Here is a 20,005-nt window from a genome sequence, read left to right on the forward strand (position 1 = left end):
CATACATCAATACAAGGACAGTTGGCAGACAGTCTTCCTTACCTGTCTTTTGTATGTTTCCAGTTGTGCACGTGCTGCGTTTGCCTTCTTTAGTTCGTCTTCTAGGCTGACTGTGTTATGCATGTACATCATGTTTGTATCCTCCAGTGATTTCACCTGCCTGCGAAGGTCACCCAGATCCTCTAGTTTTTGGCGGTATACTTCAACCGCTGCCTCAAGTTTACCTGCCTTATCTGATGTTGCCCTGCAACCCAGATATGATGGGGAAGTTGAAGAGGTGATACTAAATTTGAGCATTATAAATGTAATTCTTCAGTTACATAATGTTCAATCTATGTGGTAAGAATGTCTCTAATTTCTCAGATGTTGCTTTATTATTCCTACATATGTGGCAGTATTTCACATGAAGAAACTACAATGAAATATTCACACAATCATCAATAAAAAAAAGAATGTTTCACTAGGCAGTAACTATAAACAAGAGATAACCTGTTCAGATCTCATTGAACTTAAGGACCTTTTTAAGGTAATCTATAGAGGGAAAATACTGTTCATATCAATTGTTGCACCTCAGAGAAAGGGAAAGGAAAAAAGTTACTTACCTGTAACATCAGTTCTCATCAGGGAGGAGGGGTGGGGGTGGGGGTGGGGGGGAAAAATGCACAAATGTTTGGTATTCATTATTTGATTCAGCACAGGTGCGCATTGTACAAGTCTCAGAGTATATGGTACACAAAAGGAACAGGTTTTCACATAAGGAAATTGTGGCATTATGATGACATGTAGGATTGCCTCTATTAATATCTGTGGTCTTAATTGCGTTAATAAGAGGTTGAGGGTGGCAGCCTTGTTAAAATCTCTGAAACTGGACTTGGTATGTCTGCAAGAGACACATATTGAAGGTACCAAAGGATATCTTTTGGAACAACTTGGGTTTAGATTATTAGCCAATACTAAACAAGGGACAAAAACAAGAGTGGTAGCAGTTTTGGGTAAGGATAGGGAGATAACTGTTAAAAGAAAGAAAGAAGATCAGTGGGGAAGATGGGTCATTCTTGAAATTTGCTTCAAAGGAGAGACCTTAACGTTGGCTACAGTTTATGGCTCTACTGAGGATGACCCAGACGTCCTGCAATATTTGGATATTAAACTAGCTCAATGGCCTGAACCTATAGTATGCTGCGGAGACTTGAACATTCATGTGCCAGATAGCTCGTTCTTGCAGGCTGGTGTGCAATATGGTGGGAGGAAGAAGAAAGTATATAAAGCTTTAGTAGATTTGGTCTCGCACAATTCCCTGGTAGATCCTTGGATTAAATTACAACCACATGTAGATGGTAGCACATTCTTTTCTGCCCCACATAGGACCTTGGTTAGGTTGGACTATTTTTTAATTTCTAGAACTATAATTCAGGAAGCACAAATAGAGAAACAACCCCGTATAGTATCAGATCACAGTCCATTGATTCTAACTTTGAAAATGGGACAGGCTCAGAATACCAGGTCACAATGGACTTTCGAAAGATCACTGCTAATAGATGATGCATACAGGGGACATATGGAAAAATGGATAAAAAAATTTGGGGAAATTAACAGAGAATCTGCCTCTCCAGGTATCGTATGGGACGCCTTTAAGGCAGGGGTAAGGGGGGAGACAGTTAGTTTTGTCTTAGCAAGACAGAAGAAAGAGAGGGTAAGATTGGAGGAAGTAAGATTGAGACTGTTAAAGGAGGAAGAAGATCTCGCCTTGGCTTTAAGACAGAATCTTCCAGTAGAAATACATCTTTTTGGAATCGTAGCTGTGAAAGCAGAAGCATTAGAAGGCATCGCAGAGAAAGAGGCAAAGAATTACTTGTCTAAAAAGGAGAAGGCATATGAATTAAGTGAGAGGGTAGGTCATATCTTGGCTGTGCGCACGAGACAAAGAATGGCCACATCAGATATCAAAGAAATTAAGGATTGCCAGGGCAACATTGTAAGTGATACGGAACAGGTTAGAGAGGTATTTAGGAAGTACTATACTACCCTCTACACCCCTGAGAAGGAAGAGCCTACTACGGATATAGATGGGTATTTAAGGGAAATCGAGGCCTATAAACTGCCTGAAGGTAGAAGAGAAGAACTAGAGATGGCAATACATATAGATGAGTTTAACACCGCACTGAGTAGCTTGCCATCAGGTAAAGCTGCAGGGCCGGATCAGATTCCGGTGGAATTTTATAAAGTATTCAAAGGAGTTTTGATTAATGATATGTTTAACATCATTATCTCGGCACAAAAGGGCGATGGGGTTCCCCAATCTTGGGGAGGAGCAGACATCATTGTGATCTTAAAAAAGGGGAAGGACCCAAAAACTACAGGGTCCTATAGGCCGATCACATTGATGAACGCTGACGTTAAGGTGTATTCTAAAATCTTAGCCACAAGGTTGTCAGGGGTTATTGAGAGCTTGGTAAGTCCTGTCCAACATGGATTTATCCCCGGTAAAGGGACAACGCAGCACACCAGGACGGTTCTAACTATGTTCGATGCGGCAGGTAGCCTGGGAGACCCTATGGCAGCGCTCTTTTTAGACGCCGAGAAGGCATTTGACAGGGTCTCCTGGGAATACTTATGGCAAACTATGAAGTGGTCTGGGATAGGCGAAGGTTTTATCAGGGCTATACAGACGTTATATAAGGACCCTATAGCCAGAATTAGAGTTAATAGAGGGTATTCAGCAGACGTCAAAATTGGAAGGGGGACGAGGCAGGGGTGCCCCTCATCCCCACTGTTGTTCGCCCTTTATTTAGAACCATTGCTCCATAGACTAGAAGGTAATCCTTTGATCCCGCCAGTTAGGGTGAATGGACGCGTGGTTAAATCATTGGCCTACGCAGATGATGTGGCAATCCTTACTCCCGACCCCCATATGTCAATTAGTGAAGTTGAACGCGAAGCTGAGGTATTTGGGCAAATTTCTGGTTAGAGTCTTAATAAAGCAAAGACCCAGATAGTAGAGAACGCATATTCTCACTGTAATGATTCACGTGTGGTTGCCTCGGCAGTTTATCTTGGGGTGGCTATCTCATCAGATCTGGATAATGTTGTGGGGAATAATATTGCCCCCCTATTATCAAAGGTCAAAAATGATCTGGAAAGGCTTAATAATCTGCATTTGTCCCTGGTAGGAACTACAAATGTTATCAAAATGCTAATTCTCCCCAAGTTCCTCTATTTTTTTAGAGCTATCCCCCTCTTTTTCGAAAATAAGTGGTTCAACTCACTTGAGATTATTTTGAATACATTTATATGGGCACAGGGTAAGACCAGAAGGGCCTATAGATTCATGGCTCTACCAAGAGAGAAAGGGGGTTGGGGAGTGCCTGATTTTAGGATGTATTACTTTGCTGCTGCCCTGCAATATATGCAGGGGCTAATTGGGGGGGGTGGTAAGACGCAAAAAGTTACAAGTATGTCTACAGAAATTTATGTGGCTGTTCTGGGTGAGGAAGCAGAAAATTGCTTCTTAAATTGTACGGAGTATGGGTATTACAAAAGGACCAGATTTAAAACACTCAATGCTGCAGTAAAAATTTGGAATGCTTTTTTGAAAAAGTCAGGCCTTGGTAGATTTAATAGATATACTAGATTATATAAGAATAGGACATTTCCTGCGGCAATTTTTGCAGATAGTATAATGGCTAGCTGGGCTGAAAGAGGAATTGTACAGATTGGGGACCTGAGAGGGACGGAAGAGATGTTACAGTTCATAGATCTTATGAAGAAATATAATATCGACAGGAGGACTTTTTTTAAATACCTCCAGGTTAGGAGTTTCTTGGGTAATAAACAAGGAGGACCTGCAGGCTACCAGAGTAATGAAATTCTGGAGAAAATACAAGTTTGTGCAGATTGCACAATCAGGAGTTTGTATGCATGTTTGGTGAAAGGGAAAGTTGATGATATGGAAAAATTTTGTAACAAATGGGTAACCAAACTGAGTATTCCAAAAGAAATATTTCAAGAGTCACTTGATCTTGCGCGTACGGTATTGTGTTCGGCACCTTTACAATCACAGCATTATAAAACGTTGTATTTCCTATATTTTACCCCAGAGAGAATAGCTAAATGGGGAGGTACTACTGGTATCACTTGTCCGAGGTGTAACCTCCTCGAGGCAGATATAATTCATGTCTTCGCCACCTGCCCACAATTGTATTTTTTGATTGGAAATATAGAACGTTTTTTAAATAGATTATTGAATTTACAAATAACCATCACCCCATCTTTATTATTGTTGGGGATAGATAATAACGAGGGTAATGCGCAGAAAGGATTTATTTTTGTGGCCGCGGCAGTCTACAGACTGACTATAGCTAGAGCATGGCTCGATAAAAATCCACCTATCATGCAAACCTGGTTGGCTAACTTACTAGCGGCTTATAATTTGGAAAAACCTATCTATGACCGGAAAGGGATAAGAGGCAAAATGAGAGGATTAAGAATCTGGGAACCTATAACTAGTTGGAAAGAGAATATCGGTTCTCAGTAAGTTTAAGGGTCGTTTTTTTTTTCTTTTTTCTCTTGTATCTTGTTCTCTCTTTTCCTTCTCACCTTGTAATGAAGAGTTAAATGATGTACTGTACATATATCAGATTGAGTTATCTTTGTTGATTCTTTTGTTTTTTCTTTGCAGGCGATTAATATGAAATGTATAAGTGTACAATGTGTAATCTGTGCAAAATTTGGAAACAATAAAATATATAAAAAAAAAAAAAAATGTAACATCAGTTCTCCAATGTTGGTATCTTTTATAGCATCAGATGCTTGAATCATTCCTCATCATAGAGCTGGAATTCCCACTGTGACCTTTAAATAGTGGTAACAGAGGAAGTGCATCGAAATCAGAGCAAGCAAAATCATTTAAGTAGCATAATCACTGATCTCCAACAAATACAGTGAGAGCTCATAGAACTCTACTCCCCCCCCCCCATACTTCAGATTTCTAAAGCACTTGGGTAAAAGGAAAACAAAGAGAGTGTCTGAACGTGGAGGAGCGAGCCTATGAATGATAACACTGTTGGAGAACTGTAATTACAGGTAAGGAATGGTTTCTTATCTGTAATCCTAGTTCTCTGTCATAAGAATCTCCATTGATAATCATGAGCACTGAATAGATTAGCTAGCACATTCGCAAGGAAATCTGCGAGGTAAAGGAAGAAATAGAACTTAGGCAAATAGATTTCTTAGAGAGGCTTGCCCAACCTGGGTTTCTACCCTCAATCTGAATCAAGACAATAGTGTCTTGTAAAGGTGTGAACGGGTCTCCAAGCCGCTGCTTTGCAAATCTCAGAAATCTGAATGTTTCTAAGAAACGCGTCAGTCACTGCTTTATCTCTGGTAGAATGGGCTTTACGTTTCTCAGATAAGGTTTTGTTGGCTTTCTCGTGACATAGGAAGAAGCATGAGACAATCAATTTAGACAAGGATTATTCGCAGTAGCGAATTCTGTCCTTAAAGGACCAAAGTTTATAAACTGTTGTCTTCATCAATCAATCAATCAATCACTTCATTTGTAAAGCGTGCTTCACACCCGTGAGGGTCTCAAGGCTCTGGGGGGGACGCTGCTGATCGAAGAGCCAGGTTTGGAGGAGTCTTCTGAAGGACAGCCGGTCCCGAGTCTGTCGTAAGCTGGTGGGAAGAGCATTCCAGGTCTTGGCGGCGAGGTAGGAGAAGGATCTGCCGCCGGCAGTGGTTTTCCGGATACAAGGAACTGTGGCGAGGGTGAGGTTGGCTGAGCGGAGGCTTCGAGTGGGGGTGTGGAAGGTGAGTCGGTCGTTGAGGTATGTGGGTCCGGCGTTGTGTAGGGCTTTGTGTGCGTGGATGAGGAGTTTGAAGGTGATCCTCTTGTTGACGGGGAGCCAGTGCAGGCCTCTCAGGTGGGGTGTGATGTGGCTGCGTCGGGGAACGTCGAGGATCAGTCAAGCCGAGGCGTTCTGGATTCTGTGTAGTCGTCTCAGGAGCTTGGTTGTTGTTCCTGAGTAGAGGGCGTTGCCGTAGTCGAGTCTGCTGGTGATGAGGGCCTGGGTGACGGTTTTTCTAGTGTCGGGAAGGATCCATTTTAAGATCCTGCGGAGCATGCGGAGGGTGTTTGAGGTTCCGTGAATCCTGAACCCGTTTCATAAAGGTCATTGTTTCGCTACGAATTTGGTATTAGCGAACCGTAACCAGTTAGTACGGCAAGCATGAGTGTTTTCGTCTTATTACACCGATGGATTCACTATGTATTTAGGAAATCGTTCTGAACCCTCGGGTTCCATTTTGTATACGGCAGCCATTTTGTGGTTGCCCTCACATAGGCCGATGATTTCGGCCACACGAGTCTTTAGCACACGTACACTTTAGCTGACTTCTGAATGACCCGAGCGAACGACTCTCTTGCCTGAAACCAAACTTGCTAGGCCAGTTCCTTTCCCAGTAGCTGATCGAGATTGAGGATCAAGGGGGACACCTGTCTTCTAAACACAGAGACACGGAATCTTCTTGGTGACGTCAAAGATCGAATTTATTGGCTGCAACCAGAAACAGAGGTCCACGAAGTACAATGGCTGTATATTCGTAACGAGAATATCCTTAAGGAGTAAGGAGCAAAGACAGGTGTGAGTAAGATAAGGCATAGTTGTGTGTAATAAAGGGTTTATGATCTCCTGTGCCTTGATCCTCAATCTCGATCAGCTACTGGGAAAGGAACTGGCCTAGCAAGTTTGATTTCAGGCAAGAGAGTCGTTCGCTCGGGTCATTCAGAAGTCAGCTAAAGTGTACGTGTGCTAAAGACTCGTGTGGCCGAAATCATCGGCCTATGTGAGGGCAACCACAAAATGGCTGCCGTATACAAAATGGAACCCGAGGGTTCAGAACGAGTCCCTAAATACATAGTGAATCCATCGGTGTAATAAGACGAAAACACTCATGCTTGCCGTACTAACTGGTTTCGGTTCGGTTATACCAAATTCGTAGCGAAACAATGACCTTTATGAAACGGGTTCAGGATTCACGGAACCTCATGTTGAAGCAGGACGCGGAGACGGCGTTGACTTGCCTGGTCATGGAGAGGGTGGGATCGAGGACGACCCCCAGGTTGCGTGCGTGGTCTGTGGGTTCCGGGGCTGTGCCAAGCGATGTGGGCCACCAAGAGTCGTCCCAGGCTGATGGGGCGGGTCCGAGAATGAGGACCTCCGTCTTGTCTGAGTTCAGCTTCAGTCTGCTGTCCTTCATCCAGTCGGCTACGGCCTTCCTTCCTTTGTGGAGGTTGGCTTTGGCGGAGTAGGGGTCTTCGGTGAGGAATATGATCAGCTGGGTTCATCATCATCATCATAGAAACTTTATTCGATCTTTCTTGATTCAGATCATAAAAGTACATAAAAACAAATACAAAAATCACATCCAGTCATAATTCTATTTATAAAAGAACCCGGCACAGTCAAATTCATGAAGCATGCCCAAATAAATACGCACTTGGGTTCATAAAATATACGTTAAAATAGAAGTTATTAGATTTTTTTTAAAAAGTGAACGATAAAAGAGCCTCATAATTCATTAATGGTCCATGTATTACCTTTTCCACATGCATGCCCATAAAAAAGATGCTACTGAAAAACAGACAAATGGGTTGGGCAGAGATTTTAAAAAGTATAATGCAACCCGACATAGTTGAAAGTTGTGCCTCTTTAAAATCGGTATAATGAATTTCTTTCTTTCCTGAGTGTAAAAACTACAGAAAAATACCAGATGCAAATCATTTTGAGGTGAATTAAAATTACACGGGCACAAGGACAGGTTGGAATGCTTGAATCTTCTGCCCGGATACCCTAGCATCAGTGGTATCAGATTCAGGCAGAATCTCAGCAGGATAAACTTGTGTTGTGAGTGTGGCACCTCTGCAAAATAAAATAACTCTCCCTCTACCATCGGAGGTGTTATTTGGTACATCCAGACCATCTGCATTCCATAATTCCTCTCTCTACGATTATATTGGGCCCTCAGCTTAAAAGCCTCAGTCAACCTCTGCCTAGTAAAATTTTTACATGTCAGTGGATGCTTAAAAAGGTCTGTTAAGCCTACGGAAGTAAGTTCCAGCTCAACATAATTTAGCCATCTAGTCTTGCTGCGGTTCTCCATTTTTAGTATATCTCTTATAATCTTCTGGTTAAGGGGGACAGTGTCCCTACGCCAGATCGATAGCCACAGCATGAGCGGGGCCAAGCAAATTGAATCAGTAATATATGGGAGGCCCAGTTCTATATGGGAGACATCATTTGAATAGGATTGTGGAAGAGAGGTTAGCAATTTGAAAAATTTATTTTCAATTATTTGGAGTGGTTCGATGGGCGCCATACCCCATACGCCTGCCCCATAATCTACAGGTGATACTGTCTTGTCATGATAAATCTTTTTTATGGGGCCAAGTGGTCTTGCGCCCAACCTACTCGAGAAAGATTTTAATGACGCTAAACTCCTCTCCATGGCCATAGCCCGTCCTTCAACCAACTGTATCCATGTTTGATTTTTTCCAAAAAGTACCCCCGGATATGAGAAGGAGTTGACCACCTCGATTGTTTGTGAGTCCATATGGAAGTATGGTGTTTTGTCTTTTTTCCCTGCCCCTTCAACTATTATAAAAGACTTTGCCTGGTTGACTTTTAGGTCCAACGTATACATAAAAGTTAATATGCTGTTATGAGACGCTGGAGACCCAAGCCCGTTCTGGAATCAATACGGCATCATCAGCATATGCCAAAATAGGAAGCCGATGAGAGTCAAATTCAGGGACATCCAAGGTTGCGCCCACCAGCGCGTCCTCCACTCCATTTGAGTAGATTAAAAAAAGAAATGGTGCGAGGACGCAGCCCTGCCTTACCCCTATTATGATCTTAAAGAGGACGGTGCGCTCCCTGTTTTTCCCATACCGGACAGATGCAGAGGCATCAGAATACAGTTGGTGGATGAAATCAATTAGGGGCTGGTCAATTCCCATCTCTACCTTAATATTCCAGAGGTTTGGGTGGGACATGCAGTCGAACGCTGAGGATAAATCCATAAAAGCACAAATGGAATCCGTTGTTCAAGTTTCCTGCAGGGAGATTATGGCATGTTCCTGCCAGATTTTTACCCATTGTTTATCGCACAGCTTATTTGTTATATCCGCCACATTTCAGGATGCTAATACTAGTGTACTGCCTTGCCCCATCCTCTGTTTGTTAATCCTAGGGAACTCTTGGGTATCAGGTGGTGAGACTCCCAATGAGATAGGCCCCTCAGCTGGCCGTGGAGGTAGTCAATCACAGAGATCCATGCCAGAAAGAGGGGCAAATCTATTCGCAAGGGGTAAACCCGGATTACCCAGAAGGATAGAATTTACTTATTCTTCCCTACGGTAAAGGTTTGTTTCTAATCCCATTTGACGGGGAGGAGTATAGAAGTGACCAAGACAGAGTACTATGATATGGGTACCCTTAGGTGGAACTATATATATGTGGGACAGAATGGATCTTGATACTGATGGATTATTAAAGTTTAATACCACACAGTCACCTTCAAAAGTTTTTGGGGACGAACCCTCCACTAAGCATGGGCGGATTTTGCGGATCCACGATCCGCGGATTTGCAGATCGTGGATCCGCAAAATCGGCGGATTTTGCGGATTTGCGGATCCGCGGATTTGGGGCGGGGCTTCCATGCGAGTGCACATGCCTCTTGTGTGTTTAAAAGATCTGAGACCGAACAGAGCAGTAAATGAAGAGACAGAAGCTCCTGGTCACAGGAACAGCAAAGGGATTGCGCTCGTGAAAGTCAAGGATGCAAAGGCCTCTATCCAGCATCACAGCTGATTTTCGACGGTAGATTTGGGAAGAAGGCACACCTGCCCAGCCTCGATGACGAGTCACTGAATTTGAGCTTCAACTAGTTCCAGCGACCATGTGTGTGTTACTATGCAATCGCCCCGAAGGGCGCAGGGGTCCCTTGGGTGAGCTGTCCATCATAGTGGGTCAATGGCGGGAAGACGGTGCACACCGCGAGTGTGTGGGCGGGGCTTCCATGCGAGTGCACATGCCTCTTGTGTGTGTAAAAGGTCTGAGACCGATCAGAGCAGCAGATGAAGAGACAGAAGCTCCTGGTCACAGGAACAGCAAAGGGATTGCGCTCGTGAAAGTCAAGGATGCAAAGGCCTCTATCCAGCATCACAGCTGATTTTCGACAGTAGATTTGGGAAAAGAAAGCACACCAGCCTGGCCTGTTGTAACTATTTTACGATGGCGCCGGCAAGCTGCCAGCGTCATCCTAAAATAGTTACTAAATTAGCTTCAACAGGAAGCTCTAATAGATAAAATCGAGCACCTGCTTTATTTTATCTATTAGAGCTTCCTGTTGAAGCTAACTTAGTAACTATTTTAGGATGGCGCTGGCAGCTTGCCGGCGCCATCGTAAAATAGTTACAACAGGCCAGGCTTCAACTTTTGCCCCCGGATCCGCCGCTTGCGGATTTGCGAATTCTCGGTAAATTCGCGGGAGTTCGTGGATCGTGAATTTACCGAAAATTCGCAAAATCCGCGAGCGGAACGGATTTTGCGCTCATACTTACCCTCCACCCCCTCCTTGCCATGATGATTTGGCTAGCTAGCGGGGATCCCCCCTTGACAAACCTGTTGTATGGGCAGTTAGCCAGTGAAGATATTTATCAATTAATTAGATCGTTATTTCAAGCTGGCCCTCCCTCAGGGTGGGAAGTTTCCAAGAACCAATACAAGGGGTGCCTCTGAGGGAGGTAGGTGCAATGATTGGGATCTCCTCTGGGCTTACCACTCTATGTTTTCCCCTGTTTTTAAGGGTCAGCATTACCGCCCGCTGTTCTAGATGCCTGTAAATTACTTGACGGCCTATCTGAGGCATTGCTAGGAGGGAGCTGGGGAGTGGGTATAGATTCCCTAGAATTACAAAATGTACCAATGCTTTGCGCTCTATTGTTTTGCCTATGTGGGCAAAGAGAGGCAACAAAAGTACTCACATTCTTATTATGGTGGTATTCCTGTTGAAGTGGCTGAGATGGATGACCACCTACACTAGTAGGTACTCTTGGGCCCTCCCCGTCTCCGGATAAATCAATCGTCCTTCTTCCATGCCAGTGTGGGAATGTTGTGTATGAGGGTGACCGGGTATACCCAAGCCCTCTAACATAGCTAGTCTCTCTTTAATTTGGGATAACTTAAGCTGGAGAAGCCTCAATAGCACAGTAACCAGGGTTTCCATTCTTTTCCAAAACTCCTCTCCTCCAGACTGAGAGGACAACACTACCCAGTCAGTAGTCAATGAAGCAGGACTTAGCCCCTGTTCAGATTCTTCATGTCCCTTTCAAAACCCTTTCACTGGTTTTTGTGGCCCACTGCCCCTCCTTCGCTTTACTGGTGGTTCGCTCGTATAAGATGGCCACCCGGTGAGGAGCTCCGGCCGGGAGCTCCGTCAGTGAATGCCGTTCTGGCCTTAAAACCCCTTTTTCCCTGAAATGTTCTCCCGTATCCTGACAGCGGACACGGAGAAGACTTGGCCGATGCCCGGTGGAGACGCTTGGTTCGGCTAAAGAGGAGTCTGGCCCGGGTTTCTCCCGAGGCCGTCACCTACCCGCCAGACATTGGGACATGGCTTACCTCATCCCGCTGATATCTCTCTTTCCGTCTCTACCGCCTCCCACGGAGCTTATCGTCCTACTGAATACTGTCTAGCCTCGGCGCAGTTCTAGCTCCTTCGGATGGCGTTGGATTGCTCTGGGGCGTGATTCCACTCTTCCGGGACTTCGAGACTACTTGGCCGATGTCCAGTGGAGCCGCTTGGTTCGGCTATCAAGGAGTCCGGCCCGGGTTCTCCCGCGGCCGTCACCTACCCAGCTGGACATCGGGGCAAGACTTTCCTCGTCCTGCTGCTGCTGCTGTTCTCTCCCTCTTCCTCAAAGCGAGTCGCCGCGGATGGCTAATGATGGGGCCAGCCATGGGCGCAGCTCTGTCTCCCTCGGCTGTCTGCCTGCTGCCAAGCTACCTCCCCATGCTGGCCATCTGCCTGGATGTGCTCCCCGCCTCATCCACGGCTTCTGTGACCCGAGAGACCTTTTCCATGTATGGGGGTGCGGGAGCCACGACCAGCGGATTGCCTACACCGATGACCCAGTGGTCCTGCGCCTGCACGCCTCTTATCCCTTTGATTTTAGAACTGCATCCCCCCCTTTGCATCCAGCTCTGGTACCGGGTGAGACACAGACGGGCTTTGCGCAGGAATTGGCGAGAGAATTAGCGGGGTGCTGCCTTAGTTATAAGAGCCAAGCGAGGAGCGTTTTTGTAAAATCAATGTGTCCAATGAGAGTCACCGCTTCATTAGCTCAATCTCATGGCTAAGCATTAATTCAGTCCGCGTAATAAAGGCATCCAATGTCCCCGCTACTCCTGTACGGTCAGGACGGCCCTTGCGCTTGCTCATTATAGATAGCGGCATATCTTATGCGCCTTAGAAGAATAATAGTAATAAATTAGGATAACAACAACACAGTACTTGAAGGCTGAGAATTATCTCTCCATTGGACCAGATGTTAGAGGGGGGGGCCCAGCCCAGCCTCCTCCGGGCATGGACGGACCCGCCCTTGGCCCGGGCATGTCCCCTTCGCTTGTGCGTGTCCCAACGCACGTCCCGTCCCGCAGGCCAGTGTGTTCCTCCCGGTCTTGCTGGCCAAATACTAAAGGTACGTGACAGCTGCTCGGCCCCTTGCTGACTACCCGCAGGACAAAAAGGAAAGTTTTGAACAGCGAAAAATGTTGTCTTGTCTTTCTCAAAATAAATTTAGGTAAAGAGATAGTTTGAATGATATGAAAATCTGAGTGATTAGAAAATCTGGCACTTCTTTAGGGAGGAAGTTAGCGTGTGTTCTCATCACTACCTATTACTATGAAATGCAGTGTAGGGTTTGTGGGAGTAACAGGCCCGTATTTTGCTAACTCTATGCAGAGTTTATAGCAATAGAAGCCTTCCATTATAGAGGTTGAAGAGAGGACCTTTGAATTGGTTCGATGGGAGAACCCATAAATCACGAAAGGACAATATTTAATTCCCAAGGAGGAAAAGGCCTTTTGACAGGAGGAACGATTTTCTTAATATCCTCTAGGAAATTGTTGACTACAGGCATTTTTAAAAGGATACCTGTAAAGGGCATTTTCAATAGGCCGTGATTTCTGCAAGATGAACTCTAATAGATGAAAATTGCAATTTTGCTTCAGTCAAATAAGGGAGGCATGAAAGAACAGCCTCTTTTTTGCATGTGAGAGGACTGAAATTGTTCTGAGCACACCAGCTGCAGATTCTCTTCCTCTTAAAAGAATAATAAGTTCTAGTTAGAGGTATTTCGGCTTCCCTTAAAAAGATCCACGCCGAGTTAGGCCCATGTAGCGAAGCTGCTCATTTCTTACATTGTCCTCTTTTTCACAATACATTCCTGCTGTGAGCTTTAGCGCATATTTGCATGCATGACAATGCTGGATTAGTTTCTCTGAAACTACTTTGTTTGCACATCTAGCTTCACACAACATTATCACAAAACCTCAAACATCATGTACAAGGCTTCTTTCACACTATGTACAAATTTCTATCTTCATCCACGGGGCGACAGAGCTATCTAAATATCCATAACAGCGCCAATATAGCACATACATTGCAAGGCTGATTTCTATTATAAATAATAATCATCCCGATAGATTAGCAGAGGAGGCGCTTCAGCTGTCACCGTCCGACGTCTTGTGAAGGGTGTCTAGTTTGTGACCAAGATGGGGTCCTTCACTCTCTCCCGTCAGATAATGGGGTTGGACCGTCCCTAGGGGAGATTCTAGGCTCTACACCTACATACACTCTAGGTACACTTAGAGTAGGGTTTGCATAGTAGGAGTACGCCCGATTTCTGCCTTGTTTATATGCCTGTTTATGTACACTGTTTTAGCACCATGGTAGAGCTGTATCTACTATTTACTCTTTTGGTGCTCGTCTGCTTCTGTCTACTGATTATCGCAGAACATGCATTTTATATATTGAAAATGTCCCACTGTGTATTCTGTATATTTCTCTGGGCATAAGTAAGCACGAGTGACTGAGCAAAATGTTCGGATCTGTTTCCATGATACCTGTGGGGTTAGGGTTGTCACGTCCAGACACCATTGGCTCCCTAGAAAGGTTGTGGGGGTGGGGTTATTACGGTGGCACTGTGAGCTAGCTGGTCTCTAGGCCAATATATTCTGCAGGGGTGCCAAGAATCAGCGTAGGCACCTCGCCCAAAGTTTATGTTGTCCAAACAAAAGTGCAGGTCCTAATGATTAGTGGGAACTACACGACATGGGGCCACCAAAGTTGGTTGGATTCTTATTTAACAGTCTTATCTGAGTAGTTCAGTTGTGCTTTTCTTGGAGACTCCTACTCTTCACTAAGCAGGAGACATCCATGGTGGGAAGGGAAATCCACTTCAGCTGAGTAGATATATCCTATCTTATCCTGTAGGTTTTTCAAGCTTGTAGGATGACATTTTCCCACATTTGTGCTAACCCTATCACCATAAATTCATATACTAAAATTCTACTATCTTCACACACTGTCCGTAAACAGAGAAGCTGGTAGAGAGGATGAATTACAAGAAGTTTGACTAACTATTACAGAAAATTGCAGGCAAGCAGTTACTATGAAATGACTACAGTACGGCCTCTCTGCAATGGGTGATGAATTTACCTTCATGGTTGAGGAACACAAAACATTCAGAACAGAGGAATGCTACTCTTGGGTACATTCCTGCCTGCAAATGCTCGCACAAAATAGTTTCACACTTACATTGAAGATAAAACACCAGAGGAATATTTTCCATATATGGATATAGAACATCCGTTAAATTACCATGAATGAATAAATTGGTTTAAAGGGGCCCTCCCCCATACAGTAGAAAATGTGAGGCTCGGTCCGCTCAGTAAAGAAAGAGCAAATTGGCCAGTCCTAGCTGCTTATACACCGCATCCTAATCTTGCTAATTTAGATGCACCAGAAATATCACTATACAAAGATTTAGTAAAACTTTACAGAAACCTAATGAAATACGTTATGGGAACACTGATAGTTAATAATGCGTGAACAGCTCAAGCTGCACAACCTCAATTAGCTGCTACAGATATCAGCCCTCAAACACTGAATACCATTATGGTAACAGTGTCCACCAGTCGGGAGCAAATTCCATTCTGGATAGCACAGAAAACAGGCCAGCTTGAAGCGTTTTTTCCTCCGTAGGGGACCACAGGATAAAAACAGAATATTAACAATATCCTTGCCAATGAGGATGCCCCCCTCGCTGGAAGATTGTGCCACTTGGAGTCCAGTCTTCACTGCAGTCTACACCAGAACTCATGGTACCCCTTCAATAGCAGTTTTACCAAATGTACTGAAACAAGGACAGAATGCGTACGGGGAAGGACCTGCCCTGGACTTAGGGATGAAATTGATGAGCAATGTTGTGCACTATCAACCATTATGTTCAGCAGCATTGGCTATACACCAATGCCTGAGGAAGTTCACTCCTGCACAGCAGGAGCAGGAATTACCTAGACTTATCGAGGAAACCTATGCTACGCTAGGCAGAGATAATTTGGGAGCCAGACATGGGAAACCACAGGTTAAGAGTAATTCTGAAAAGGATAACTCTAAGCAAGCACCCGATTCTTCCAAGAAGAAATGGGACAATAAACAAAAGAAATATTAAGCAAAACAAGACACAATCATGGGGGGGGTTTACTCAGCAGGAATCCACTGCCAAAATATACAATCTGAGAAACTGTGATAGTATTTGAAAGCCTGTTGGCGACTCGAAGATGGATCTAAACTGGCGCTTGGTGGCAGAACGCACTATTTACCATTATAGAGGCTGTCAGAAGAAATGGGAAAAGATCTGGGGACTCTGGCAAACCTATCAAGGGTTGTGATAGGAACCATAGACTACTAAAAGGCTAGCGTAACAATGGGGAGATACTCATCTTAATACAAGTAAGAGATAGATAAAGTGAGGGCCAAAATATGCATACAATGATATTTCACCGAGGTACTGCTATTATGTTGCTGACAATAAAAAGATTTAGAAAAATATATATATATATATATTTGAAAGCCTGAAAAGTATCAGGATACTGATACATACTCCTCTCATTCCTTTCAGGATTATTCTGAAAGAGGTTCGGAGAGAGCTGGACGGTCAGGGCGCAGATCAGAAGGGCACGTGAAGCCCAAAAGGGAAACGCATCGCACTTCAGATTATATCCTTAAAGAAGACAAACAAAAGTCTCATAAACCTCAATTCAAAAAGAAGATGGTAGCAGGAATTAAAATAAGACATGCCCAGACTACTGAGGACTTTGCTTCTGAATGGGGAGTGGGCAGTGATGATGCGGGACAGCACGGCAGAAGTCACAATAGCGCGTCAAAACCTGATGGATTATCTGGTGGTAGTAGCGCTGAATGAGCCTATCATGGTGTAAAACACCTGATACAAGTAAGTGTCCCACATCGTTTATACAAAATAAGGCTCCACATGGAGGGGACATACCCAGGAACATCAAGACTCTCTTTTAGGAGAACCTGACACACGGTGATGACATTCTTTTGGCTGAAAAGGATTGGCCACCTGAGATCCTAATGTGGTGCCCACTGGAGAAATGGTCATTTTACCCGCTTTCTCCGACCACGTTCCAGAATCAGTTAAACATTCATAGGCACAGGAGTGGTCTTTAGCGCTAGCTCCTGCATTGTACCGCAATTATGTTGAGTAGGATGACGAGTCTTCTCATCACAAAATCCCATTAAAATCAGTTCCTCAGCCACGGAGACAGTACCCAATAAAACATGAAGCTAAAATGCAAGTTAGGGAAATCCTAGAACAAGTTGAGTACCAGGGTGTAATAGAAGGTTGCCCCTCGCCTGTTTCCCATAATTAAACAATTTATGCCGTCTAGTCTTAGACATTTGATCACTTCCACATGCACATTTGCAGTATAAAATGCACATGGTGCTGCACTAATGTATAACATTGTGCAGATGAAGTACAAAACAACACTAGATATCTCAAATGTTTTTTTTTGCTAGAAAATAGCGCTTGGGAGGAGATATTTGACCGCATTTTCAGCACTAGGTTCACAGTGTCAATTTTGTTGTTTACCTCAAGGGTATAAGAACAGCCCTGGGCTGATTTGAGCTAGGGTAACAGAGTTACTTCAAAATTTTGATGAGGAGGCATTGTCCTATATAGATAATATTTATCTGACAGACTATGAATTAATGGAACCCTTGACTAGAGTGAACCACAAAATTCTTGGGTTTGCTCACCTGTGTTACAAATTTAATTTACAAAAATCAAAAATTACTCATCTCAAAGTCCTGTTTCTAGGATACGAGTTGTCAAGTAAAGGCAAAAGGCCGGCAGCAATTTTCTTTAGAGAAATGCACACCGCTCCAACCTCTGAAAAGACTACAATACATTTTAGGATATTTTAATTTTGGCAGATCATATGTTTTAATTACAAAGAACGAGTGAAACCGTTCTACGATTTGATCAGAGCTGATTTTTCAATCAACCATTGGACACAGGAACACACAAACATTTTACGTTCTGTACAAGCTGATATGATAGCTTTCAAACATTTGCAAACACAAGTAAACCCAACTAACCTGGTGATCCGCACAGTCGCTGGACCCACTGGGTACACCTGTATCACTTTCAAAGAAGGAGATAACAGTATCCATTGCATACAAATCACACTTGTACACAAACACTGAAATGCATTTTGCACCTACAGAGTACAGACTGCTGTAGTTAGAGAGAGAGAGCACTAGCTCAGGGTAAGCTAAATATTGTTGTTACCCCAGTACTGACCTTAGAGGCCGTAACAAAAGCAAGCGTTCCAAATGCCTAAGCATTACATCCACAATGGATTCAATGGGCTAACTCTCAATCTAACAAATGTAGATGACAGATTTGATTCTACATTACAAACACAAGCATTCCTGCAGTACGAACAAGAATATCCTCTGCCAAATCAAATAAAGCCTCTAGATCGCTATGAATACATCATTTATACCGATAGATCTGCTCAGCCTGTCGTAGGGACACAACAGTAATATTCCGCAGCATGCGCAATGTTAAAGGGGCGCATGCATGACAGAAAGTTCCCTCCTGAGAAAACACACACTCAGTCCCTAGGGGACTGTACTGAGTATCTGGCAGAGCTCAAAGCCCTGATAATGGCAGTACAAAGTACATATCCTGAATTCCCCACACTTATATGCAGGGATGCTGTGGCAAAAAGTTTCCGGATCCAGTCTCACGCCTGGGGATAATTCTACGTGAAGGAAGTGCTAGTAGTCTCTATCAGATCATCGTACTCCTACTAGTGTGACAATTCAGACTTTTTCAGGCCACACAAACCTATCATAATAGAGTGAGAGACTGGTATTATTCATTTTCAATGCCATTTGACTTAATAAACACAATTGTTGTGAACATCTCCAACAGCACCACAATGTGGTGGACAGTCCCTAGATAGTGACAGGGCACTGGAGGTGGCTAGAGCGTGGGAGGCCCTGGTTGTTGCGCTCCAGCAGCCTGAGGGTGAATTGAGCGAGGACGAGGGGGGAACGCCACGATAAGATCAATGCTTTAAGGGGTCCCTCACACCCAGCGAGGCACACACTACTTACAAGTAACGATAGCGGTTCTGACAGTTCGGATTCCCCATTGATATGCGCTACTTACCTTTTACTACGGTTTCTATCAAGGAAATGAATATGTTAGCACTTAAATGATTGAAAGAAAAGACTATGGCACACTGGCTAGGGGGGTGGGACACGGGGCGGGATCGCTCGGTTGGGGGGATTGTTCTATATAAAAGGTGTCTTGTTGGACTTGTACTGCTATCCTGACTTATCGGCTAACGCCTTTGTTGCTTTCTCCTTTATACTGTACTTTCCGAACTTGACTGCCAATAAAAATTGTTTTTACAAAAAAAAATAAAAAATGTGGTGGACAGTCACTAGAGCCAGTGCAGACAATTGCCAATCATGCATCGGAAACTACCAGTTCAAACTAAGTACTGCATCTGAGGTACTGCAGGCTTTTCTGTCCATAGATTCAAATGTTGTACTTTCCTTCTCAGGGGGAACATTAGATGAAGATGGGGTTGTATCAGAGCCTGAGGAAGTGTTGGTCAAAATGGAATGGTGAGTGGAGAAGACAGCCTGTATGGAGAATAGGCTTTTGAATACTCTGAGTCAGATTTTGATGGAAGTCTGTGCATCTGAACATCTGAAAGCCACTCCACAGTCTTAGTCAGAGAAGTTGAATGATGTCTCAAAATCAAACCATGTCTCGACGTAAACGTTCTCAATGCTGTACGGTATCACAAAGTTGAGGTGCTCTCCTCCTCTACGTCGTATGTGTTATCGATTTCAAACAAGCTTGTGATGGTGAGAAGTAGGTGCTACCCTCTTCTAGATGTCGATGTCCTCAACATCGATTAGGAACGTCTGTTTTTCAACAGATCGCCTCCTTTTGGACCTGCCACTGGAGGAGTCCTCAGAGTGTGAGATACAGTCTCTCCTCACCTTGCAGATGTTGCTCCAGCCAGGGATTCTTCCCTTCTCTGGTGCTTCACTTGGCCACGGAGTAGAATCTTCTCTCTCTACCTGAAAGTGCTCCATAAGAGGGACTTGCAGTGGTGACTGCCAGATTCTGTGCATTTCTCCCAAAAAATAATGGCGTTTTGCAGAAAGAATAAATGTATTTTCTGTCAAGAAAATATATATATAAAATATCTAAGACTACTCTACGCCCTACAGGATGTTAAGTGAAACACTGTTGGTGATAAAAATATGAAATATTTTGGAGAAAAAGCCATAAAAAGGCAGAGCTCCTCTCCAAGATCAT

At 44.0% G+C, this 20,005-nt stretch overlaps 1 protein-coding gene across 1 annotated transcript in view; it reads right to left on the reverse strand.

Moving 5' to 3' along the window:
- HOOK1 (hook microtubule tethering protein 1) overlaps positions 1 to 20,005 on the reverse strand; it is a 1,127,940-nt gene that overhangs the window by 497,259 nt on the left and 610,676 nt on the right. The window contains exon 11 of the mRNA XM_078669845.1: positions 43 to 244. Within this exon, the coding sequence (XP_078525971.1) occupies positions 43 to 244 (202 nt within the window). The remainder of the gene's footprint in view (positions 1 to 42; positions 245 to 20,005) is intronic.

This window comes from Lissotriton helveticus, chromosome 1_2, assembly GCF_964261635.1.
Source record: "Lissotriton helveticus chromosome 1_2, aLisHel1.1, whole genome shotgun sequence".
Classification (NCBI taxonomy): Eukaryota; Metazoa; Chordata; class Amphibia; order Caudata; family Salamandridae; genus Lissotriton; species Lissotriton helveticus.